This window comes from Notolabrus celidotus, chromosome 5 (assembly GCF_009762535.1).
Source record: "Notolabrus celidotus isolate fNotCel1 chromosome 5, fNotCel1.pri, whole genome shotgun sequence".
NCBI lineage: Eukaryota > Metazoa > Chordata > Actinopteri > Labriformes > Labridae > Notolabrus > Notolabrus celidotus.
The window spans coordinates 25,023,797-25,034,714 of record NC_048276.1 but is presented as its reverse complement, the minus strand read 5'-3'; the positions used below and the strand labels follow the sequence as shown (position 1 = coordinate 25,034,714).

Genomic DNA, 10,918 nt, shown 5'->3' with positions numbered 1-10,918 from the left:
GCTTCTGTAATGACGTAGGCGTGACTTTGCAATTGAGTTGGATCATGTCGGCTACATGACATCAAGCAACAAGCTCTTTTGAATTTTTGAGATGTAATGGGAACAGCTACAGTGTTCCCGCCTGTCAGTCAAGTCAGTCATGTCCTTATTTGGGCAAAACTCGTAATCACGACATCTTCTGAACTGCCGTGTTAGAAAAATATTCAACCCCCGTACAGTTTGTGCCGATAGAGAAATTAGCTCTTCAGACTGAAGCCGTTTTGGCTGTAAACATGTTTATTTATGCGGCAAACATCCCTTTTTTGATTTGGTGTGTATGTAGTTTCCAGCCTCAAGCGGATACTCGATGAACTGCAGTTTATAACACTTCCGCATGGGCTTCATATTTTGAGACCGGAGGTTGCCTATTGGTATAAGCCAATAGAGCAAATGTGTCTCCAAAGACCTGACTGTATAGTTTTACTTCATAAGACAAATATCAGAAGACCTCTCTCTGTGTGAGTAAAGGTTATCTTCAGTTGGTTCCTTCAGAACCTTGCTCTTTCATCTTACTTCAGATATACTGTATGTACTCAAGTACAGATGATGAATATTTCTTCAGGGATTTTATATACTGTTATGGTGTTTTCAACTCGTCTATCCTGTTAACCTGCTGACAGAAGGTGTAGTTTGTGTTGACAAAGTGTTTTTTTAAACGAATAAAGATGAATCAGCAGATGTTACAGGAGCTGGACAAAATATCAAAGTGCACCGCTCTCTCTCTCTCTCTTTCTTTCTATCTTTCTCTCTCCTTTCTCTCTGTATGTCTGTGTGAGTGCGAAGGGTTACGGTACCGTATCATGGATTTATGCGCCCGCGTCACCTGTAGAGGTCCCCCTTCCACCAGCTGCTGCACGCGCACCTTTGTTGCACCACCTCCTCCTCCTCCTCTTGCTCCATGCAGCGAAGCGCGGGGCAGGACGCACACAGAGGAAACACCCGCACGAGCTGAGGGTGAGCTCAAGGAGAGAGTCACAGAGGATGCTTCTGCTGTTGCTGCTGCGCGTGGACGGAACCTGCGCGGCGTGCGGGTGACACTGTGTCTGCTCTCACTGTACCCACCGTGAAGTCCAGTCGGTCCGTTTCAGAGCCCTCCGCGGTCCCCCTCCTCTCTTGAGCGGGTTTGTCCTTGCTGCATGCCGGGATGCCCGCCGCGCCTCTCCTCGCGCTCTTCTCCGGTAAGTTCATCCGCGTGCACACACACACACACGCACGGCGCTGAGCTCATTCTCTCTCTCTCTCTCTCTCTCTCTCTCTCTCTCTCTCTCTCTCTGTGTGTGTGTGTGTGTGTGTGTGTGTGTGTGTGTGTGCGCGTGTGAGAGAGAGAGTGTGTTTGGTGGTTGAATCAGAAGTTGTGGAGTGCAGAAGCTGTGTGAAGGCTTCTTCTGAATTCCAGCAGTGTTATGGAATCAGACGTGTGTTGTTAAAGTCTCTACTGTCATGAAACCAGACTGCTTTGTGAGCATTAGATTTAGCTTTTTCTCTTGCTGTTTCGATTGTTATAGCTATTCAGCTGTATGTGTGGTGTGTGTGTGTGTGTGTGTTTGTGTGTGTGTTTGTGTGTGTGTGTGTGTGTGTGTGTGTGTGTGTGTGTGTGTGCCTTCTTGTGTCTCATTAGTTCATCTGTGTCCCTCACGCAGCGTTGAATTGTATACTGCTTGGATTTGTGTTGTTTTGTCTATCAGAGAATTAAAACCTCAATGAGCGACTTTTATGTTGTGCAGATTTTAGCGCCCCCTGTGGAAAAAAGTGGTTTATCTGGTCTCATGAAGAAGTTGATCATCTGATTTGGACGTGAGATGTTCATTAGTATTGGTATTTGTATAAGTTTTGTTATGGTCATGTTGGTCCAGGTCAGAAAAACATACAGGCCCTGTGTGTGAAATGTATCACGGCAATGCTTAAAATAACTGATATATTACTTTGTCATGCTCTCCTTGCCAATCCATGTTACACAACTGGTATTGCTCCAAATGCAGTGGTGGCAGTTTTGATGAATACAGCCTATGGTGCAGTGCAAAATAAGGGTACAACAATTATGTGAGAGAAACTCTACCCTCAGTTATTCAAATGAAAAGCAAAGATACAAGAGCATTTCAGATTTTTGAAAACTCCAGGAAATCAAGGGTTGTGTCATGCAATATGCAGATTAGGAAGAGGAGCGAAATACTGCAGCACCACGACAAACCTGACAAGACATCACTCTGAACAGCTTCCAACAACAGGTAGGCCTGTCACACAGGGCCAGAGCACGCCATTCGAACAAACACTGAAGGAATCTTTTAGTTTAAATTTTGCCTAAACTCCTCAATGAAATCAGAGGATCACATACGCACTTCATGCTTTATTTTTAAAGACTTGTATCCTCAGAGTGTTGTTACTAACGAAATCTTCAGGCAACTGCTTCATGAGTGTGAGCCACACTATGCAACCCCCTTCTTCAGTTCATTACACAAACTGCAAAGTGTTAGTTGCAGTGAGAACAATTTTTTTTGGGGGGGGGGGTCACAGTTGTGGGGAGGACTAACTGTCGAGGCACTTCATAGCTAAGCAAAAAGAGTGAGACAAAGTGTTGAGCTGCTAGTTTGATGCTGTTTGCATTTTTCAGAGAGATGATTTTGAGTTCTCTTACCTCTGTTGTTGTCCACAGTGCTTTGCTGATGCCTTGAAACAGAAACAAGAAAAGCACACAACACTCAGTTAGCTAATTTCATTTTTCATAGCAGGAGCAGGAGAAAACTGTTTGGTCCAGTCCAAGCTCCTTTATTTTCCTCTTTATTCCTTTTAGTGTACGCCTTGTGAAAGGGTAATTTCCCAAAGAAGCAACTGACGTAGCAAGTTGCCATACCCGCCATCATCTGTGCCTCTGTTTAGTGGTGCCGTTGTGAACAGAAAGGACCAATCACGTGAGAGAATGAGGAACAGAGAGCTTTTGGCAGCCAGTGAGAGAGAAGCCTCAGGTCAGCTGACAGGGCAAAAGTTTCAGGATGATAGACACCTGCTTGTCTGGTGCTGCACAACAGGAAGTACATGACCAAATATAGACGAATAGACTGCACAGAAAGTAACCAATACATTAAAGGGTACATTTTTAACAAAGGCTAACAGACTACCAGGCACATTGTAAAAATAGCAAAAGCCTTTTATTTTATTATTCACATTATCTGTTTAGTGTATGTTGAAGTCGATATTTATTTTCTGTAAATGTTTGGGTCTGTTGATTAGGTCTGGGCGATAATTAGATAACGATAATTATTGTGATATAATTTTTCTCAATATATATATAACAAATGTGCAATAAAAATGTGATATAATTACGTCTGTAATTACATCCAACATCGCAGAAGAAGAAGACTGCATTTAATAGCCAATCGGGTCGCAGGGTAAGAGGTAGGAGGGGCTTAAAGACGTTGGCAGCAGAATGTAAACACAGCTGAGACGAGCGACAGCGACACAGGAGAAAACTCAAAACCTACCAGCTCAAAGCAGAGCCGTTTGTCTGACACTGTGTCGACTCTGTGTTAACTATTAACTAAATACACTTCATTAAATATACTTACAGGATGTGGGTAAAGGAAGAGCACAGAGACAACTGCTGCTGTGCATTTCAAACACGTTTCATGTCCACGGCAACCGTAGGACAACTGAACACTGAATAACCGTGATGCTTTCACTGCACCGCAGACGAAAACTTCACAAAAACTTAATCTTACATAAAAGTCCTGCTTCCTGTTAGCACCGTCAAAAACTAGGGATTCAAGAAGCTTATCAGAGAAGTATTTCCAGATACAAACTAACAAACTGTCTGGTTTCTTCAACTTTTACTCAGGACCAAAAGTCTGCCTTTAAATTTGAATGAAATAATGATTTAATATTTATCGTGGTAATTCTCGATATCGACTGATGTGAAAAATTTAATTGTGATAACATCATTTTCAATATTGCCCAGCTCTACTGTTGATGTCTATTGATGAACCACCACTGATTATGCAGATGTAAGGCAAAAACATGGAGATTACTGCAACAAATAGAGAATAAAAACAGAATCTTATCATTGCATCAAAAACTAACAGTAATAGACACAACAGAAAAAGCTATATATGTTTGAAAATTATATATTAACATCGATAAAATGTATGGAATTATAAACTGAGCATTTTAATGTATTTCTAGAATCTCTAAAAGGACAAATGTTTTAGTGTTTTGATTTCAAGGATCTTAAAAACGAGGCCTTTGCTGTTACTCATATTTGAGCTGATGGTTTGGCTGTTGTAGAATCAGATTATGGTCTAGTAGGTCCCTTTGACCCTGAGGGAGGTTTGAGAAGTCCAAACCAAGTTCTCAGACACAGACCTGGAACATTTTAAGTTTACAAGTGGCATTATAAAAACTGAGATTTAACTTAACGTATGATAATCAGACATTTTTTGGTATTTATTTCGCTTATCAAAATGACAAGAAATTAAGTTTTTTTTGGACACAGGCCCCTCCCACCTCCTGTGTCTGTGGTCAGGTACTCACTCTGATGCCTGAAGAATAAAGAGGAACCTTAATGAATGGTCAGTATAGATGAAAACGATGGAAAATAATAACAGAAGCCCTTTTATGTCAGAAGTCTCAAACAGTATTGTAACGTAACTCAGCTGCCTTTGTGTTTTTATACCAATCCTGCTAGATCTTAATATTGGTGTCCATTCTGTCGTTTCACATCACGTTACAGTGTTGGAGCACTGAGGCAAACACACAGAGGGAGTTACACATGCACACAGCACTTTTTCTGCCCTGCCTGCTTCACTTGCTCTCAGTGATCCCGTCTCACCTCTGTAACACCTCGGTTACTACCTCTGAAGGCGGCTCAGCGGCAGGACAACTCCCACCATTACGCTTCTGAGACATCACGCCTTAAACTGGCATCATTAGGGCTACTGACATTTACTTTGCTACAAAACTATAAGATAAAATGTAGGAAAAACGTTAAGTGTCCATCACAACTGTGATGTGGTTATCAAGAAACTCTGTGGACTTTGTAGTATTCATACAGTGGGCTATGCCTCCAGCTCTCAGACTCTGCTGCTCTGTCCAAGTTCTTTTGTGGAGAAGCTACTGTTCATATTTGGCATTTAACAGTAATTAACCAGCAGGTACTGCTCTGTAGACAACAGGAGTGTGAGGTTATAAAAAGGTGATATGACCTGCATGGTCTGTGCACAGTCTCACAGTGTGTTTGATGAATAAATGAGATGGATGAATAAAACAGAGCTGTTTAAAGGAGAGAGGTACAGTGCACCATCACTCTGACCCTGGTTGACTCATGTTTTATGCTGCACTCAGTGTCCGTGTCTTTAATCACTTCTCTGCTCCTGTCTCCATACTCATCTTCTTTAATGTTTGTGATCTGAAAAAAATCTGCTCCTGCTTCCCCCCTGCTCTTCTTGAATTCTTGAAGCTGTCCTGATGCTGGACACTAAAGAACAAACACTGATGTTCTTCATGGTTGACACATCTGCATCCGGCAGCTTGTCAAACACAGCAGTTCAGTCAGCAGCACTACTCTTCAAAATATGACTCCCCAGCTTCCCGTAGCTTCACTTTTAATAGCTGGGAGAAGAGGAAAAGTTTGCAACCTTAAAAAAGCAGTATCTGTTATTTCTTTCAAAATATTGTAGTCAAGGTTGGCTGGTAAAGACTGACTTTATCAGGGTTCCCACACGTCCTGGAAAACCTGGAAAACCTGGAAAACAGTTGACCAGTTTTCCAGTACTTGAAAACACCTGGAAAATGGGAGAAAAAGTAAAATGTCCTGGAAAATCACATATAGTCCTGGAAAATGATTCCAACATGGCTGCGTTCGACCTGACCCGATTAACAAAACACATCCCCATTCATTGAAAGTTGAGTGCATGCTGTGCTGGAAAAGACAGCGACACTGCGCAACTTTTTTCACATCTTTTCTCCTTCACTTCATAATCATGCATTCACAGAAAACGGGGGTATATTGTTTATGTTTCATGGTACATTTGGCTCAATTACTGTACTCAAGCTCAGTTGTTCTCAAAGTGGGGTCTGCGAACCATAGCGTGGGGGTCCGTGAAATAATTTGAATACATTTCTAGTCCATCCATCCATTATCTTGACCGCTTATCCCGTTTGGGGTCACGGGGGGCTGGAGCCTATCCCAGCTGGCTTCGGCGGAAGGCAGGGTACACCCTGAACAGGTCGCCACCCTATCACAGGGCTAACACAGAGATACAGACAACCATTCATGCACACACTCACACCTACAGGCAATTTAGAGTGATCGATCAACCTGAGCATGTTTTTGGATTGTGGGAGGAAGCCGGAGAACCCGGAGAGAACCCACGCATGCACGGGGAGAACATGCAAACTCCACACAGAAAGGCACCTGCCCGGCCGGGGATTTGAACCAGGAACCTTCTAGCTGTGAGGCAACAGCGCTACCCACTGCACCACCGTGCAGCCCTACATTTCTAGTAAATCATAAAATTGTGTTGTGTCATTACAAAACAGCATACACCATTGTTAGATTGTTATGATACCATTTGGTGGCTCGAAGGGATATGTGAGTCTTGTTACTGTTAATTTTCTGCTTTATCCCTCCTTGTTGGTGAATGTATACAATGTTCATGTTTGAGTGTTAAGATGTGAAGCATTTCCTCAACCGTAAAATCATGCTGACTAGAGCTTCCAACGTCACCATCATGACAAGCATTTTGTCATGAGTTGTTCCACTACTCCTCTGCTGCACACTGCACCAGAGATTACCCTCTCCCCCTCTGATATGTCATGTTACTTTGGGTGATTGTATTTTATGTACAGTATCTGTTCTTTTTTGCGACCATTGAGGCGTTAAACAATCCAGTCTTCTTTTAAAGTTTCCAGCGAAAAAGTCAGCTCCAGATCTGTTTTGCTTTGCTCCCCCCTATTTCTCTACCAGTTCCAGAGATAACAAGCAGAAACTGGACGTGTCCAAGCGGCAAGCTCTCTTTTTGAGGAATAAAGCCGATGTGGAGATGTTAAAAGCTGTAGTTCCTGGAGTTTCTGGCCTAGTCTGACTAGCTCATCTCTCTATCCTCACACACTGTACTAGGGTGATTTATTTTTTTTATAACTCATCAGTTTTAATGTTATTCAAATTATGAGTTTCACATAATACGGGGCATGGCCACCTTAACTAGCAGGCTGGCACACTGTAGCTGTTAGCGAGGAGGCTCAAAAGCTGCCTCAACTCCTTCTCTGTGGCTCTTGTTAGGTCGTCCAAATGTTAGGTTGAGGTAGCATTTCCAATATTGCGAACATGTAAGGATATATCGCAAGACGGTAAAAAATCGATACAAATAAGGGCGCATTAAAATAAATTCAACAAAATTGGTTTTGGGATATTTTTTTTAAACAGTAGAAGGCGCTATCTGCATTTCATCCCGCTTGTTCAACATCATTAAGTCTCTTGCGCTGCTCTCTCGTTACTCACTGAGTGGAGGTGTTTTAAGTTTAAAGCATGTTTCAGAATCAGCTGACTGCTCACAGTGGAGACGCTCAGCTGGGGGCTGCAGCTGAGTGACAGGTCTCCATGAGTGCTTTTTTTTCTCCGCCGCCGGACTGACTCTGACTCCCGGCTGACACCTTACCACATCTAAATGCTTATTTTTCTCAATAAGAACGAGACAACTGGACACTGAGTCCAAAATATGATTCTGTTCAGTTGTCTTGTTGCAGTAAATCCACATGTTGTAGTCCTCACTCTATGACCATGCATCCATGGAGATTATTTATACGCCTGCTCCTCAAGTTGATATTCAACTTCATATTAACATTTTGAACACCTCAATATGATCCGTAGCTGTTTAATACCGTCGGTTATATACATTGTGTTGTGATGGAAAATTTGATTTAGGGGGAAAAAACGCATTTGGCATTCTATTTGACATTAAGTTTTAATGATTAAATGATAATTGATAGTTAACATTTCCAAATATTGATCATGGAAAGTACTTGAAATTTACATGCCTAATTTTAAGAGATTTACCTTATTTGTTTTAATATTTAATACTTTCATTTTAGGAACTGTTCACTTTCCATTTCTCTGTAATTGTTCTGAAATTTTCCAACAAGGTATTTTTGTATGGTGACACACCTTAAAAATGAAAAAGGATTACTTTGTTTACAAAGAAATATAAGAGAAAATATATATTGCATTTGTCCATATCTGAGAATTGAAATAAAATACTAGTTATTTAAATTTTGAGTTGAATCCAGTTTTCTTGAAAATCAGAAGAGAAAATTGAGTGAATCGTATCGTGAACCAAAAATCGGGATTCGAATCGAATCGAATCGTGGGTTGAGTGTATCCATACATCCCTAATTACCATTGTTTTCAAAAGGTGCAATATCAATAAAGTTATTATTATTATTACTGTATTGTTATAAGTGGTCCATGTAAACACAGCTGGAATCCTAGAGAGCCAAAAAATGAAACTAAACTCTGATATATCAGTATGAACTCTATTATGTCCCTGAAAAGTTTAACATGCTTCATCGCTAGTGAATCCACTGTGGGAGTATAGTTTGTGTTTGTGTGTGTGTGTGTGTGTGTGTGTGTGTGTGTGTGTGTGTGTGTGTGTGTGTGTGTGTGTGTGTGTGTGTGTGTGTGTGTGTCCGTCCAGTTGTCCAGGGGTGATGGGGGGGGTTTCATTAGTTGCATTACGGCAGTGAGTGAGATGGTCCATGTTGTAGCTCAAGGCGTCGCCCGCTTCTCTCTGCAGCAGGAAACACATTCTGACTTGGGACACATTAAAACCAGTTCAGTGAACGAGAAGAGGCCGGAGTGAGACTGAAGTTCTTTATAAAAACTGTTTGATTCAAACATGTATGGAAGCTCTGTGAGCTGTACAAACAAAGAAAACACAATAGTGTTTGGTCAGGCAATTCTTCTAAAATGTTATCTTATTTTTCATTAACAAAAAATACACATAGCAAGACCAACAGTGAGAACAAGGAACATTATTGATATAGCATTGATTCTTAATTTCCCTTAAATCTGAACAAACAAGGCTGAACGATTCTCAATATATTGTCAATTGTCAATATATTGTAGTTATTAACCAAATAAAAGAATGATAAAATGAATACACTGAGGACGCTGATGGATAATAACTCACAGTTATCAGACTTAGAATACAATAATACAATACAAGGGTCTTTCACTGACATATGTAAGGCACAGAGCAGTATTCTTGGGAGGCAGCACCAAACCCCCCATCTCACCTGAGCTTGATGGACAATAAAATTGCAATGTGCATAAATAGTCCAATGATGTCATGTGCTATCATCACATGCTGTAATGTGGGGCTAAAATGTTCACTTACAGTTCTTCTCAAGGCAAAAGAACATACACATGTTGTAAGCTTTTATACAGTGCCACCTGTCGTATTTCATAGAGTGTATTTTCTATAGAGGTCTCTCCATATTTTGTACACTTCTTGTTGCTTTTGGCAGCTTCCATTTTGACTCCTGGAACAAAACCAATTCAAATGTACCTGTATTTACCTATACCTGTGAAACTTTGAATCGAATGTAATCTAATCTAATCTAATCTAATCTAATGTAATCTAATCTAATCTAATCTAATCTAATCTAATCTAATCTAATCTAATCTAATCTAACTCAGTTTGAAGATGGGTGTAAACAGGATCAGTTTGATGTATCTGCGCATTTCATGTGTTAAATCAAAACAAAATGGTGTTTGTGTGTGTGAATCTACTTGTGTTTGTGTATCTTCCTTTGTCTAAGAATCTACCTTTTGTCTGTGAATAAGAATCTACCTGTGTGTGTGTGTGTGTGTGTGTATGTGTGTGTGTGTGTGTGTGTGTGAATGTACCTATGTGTGAACTCACCTGGGTGTGTGAAAGGCACCACAGAGTCTCAGCAGCACAGAGTCTTAGAGCTCTGATGAGAGTTTTTGTTCACACTACAAACTGCAGAGGCCGAGTGATTCAGAGTGACTGATGTCCTGACGGTGTCAGACTGAGTGAAGGACTTGAGCAGGATGTCTGAGCGATGAAGGCGATGAAGAGGAGAGTCGGATGTGTCTTTGTGCTGCTCTTCTCCGCTCCCCTCTCTCTTCACACTCTATTTTTAGAAATCTTCCTCTGTGACCTTTCTGATGATGACCATTATTCTGTGCCTGTGAGATCCTCAGAGCTGTGTGTGAGTTAGTGAGTGTATGTGTGTGTGTGTGTGTGTGTGTGTGTCTATGTGTGTGTGTCAGGTGCTGTAACCGTCTCTATATTTAGAGGAGATGACCAGCGGCAGCCACACGATCTGTCAGTGTGGAGATGACAGAAGTCTCCAGAGCCAGAGGTGACCATGTGACATCCCACAGCACTCTGGACTCAAATCTCAGGCTGCAGCCCCCCCGACACGTGCCTCTGCAGTGAGGCTCTGTAGGTGACTTTGACAGTCACAGATTCAAATAGGTACAATTACATTTGTTCTTCTTGCAGATAAAGGATTGGCCACCCTTGCATCAGTCCAGGTTCACCTGGGGATTCCTCTCTGCTGCACACCTGATCTCACCTTCCTGCATCCTGGCTTTAGTTTAAAACAGAGTACAGACACATTAATGTCACGTCTCTAGGACAATTTAAAGCTGAGGTGGAAGACTTTCTTCATATTTAAAATGTAATTTTAACAGTTTGTGAAGTTTAGTTTTGGAGGGTCCAGTTTGGTCATCATTTTGATTTTGGAGCCCGAAATGAACACACTTAGACAGGATGGTGGATACACACTGCTACACCTGTCGTAGATGGTAGTTTGCTGTGGTAATGACGTGTCAGTCCCAGGTATCCCCTGTCAAAATCCT

At 41.5% G+C, this 10,918-nt stretch overlaps 1 protein-coding gene across 1 annotated transcript in view; it reads left to right on the top strand.

Annotated features, from left to right (window-relative positions):
* The first annotated feature begins 960 nt into the window (after nt 1-960).
* LOC117812337 (CXADR-like membrane protein) overlaps nt 961-10,918 on the top strand; it is a 68,885-nt gene continuing 58,927 nt past the window's right edge. Inside the window, exon 1 of the mRNA XM_034683027.1 lies at nt 961-1,217. Within this exon, the coding sequence (XP_034538918.1) occupies nt 1,184-1,217 (34 nt within the window). The 5' untranslated portion in view covers nt 961-1,183. The remainder of the gene's footprint in view (nt 1,218-10,918) is intronic.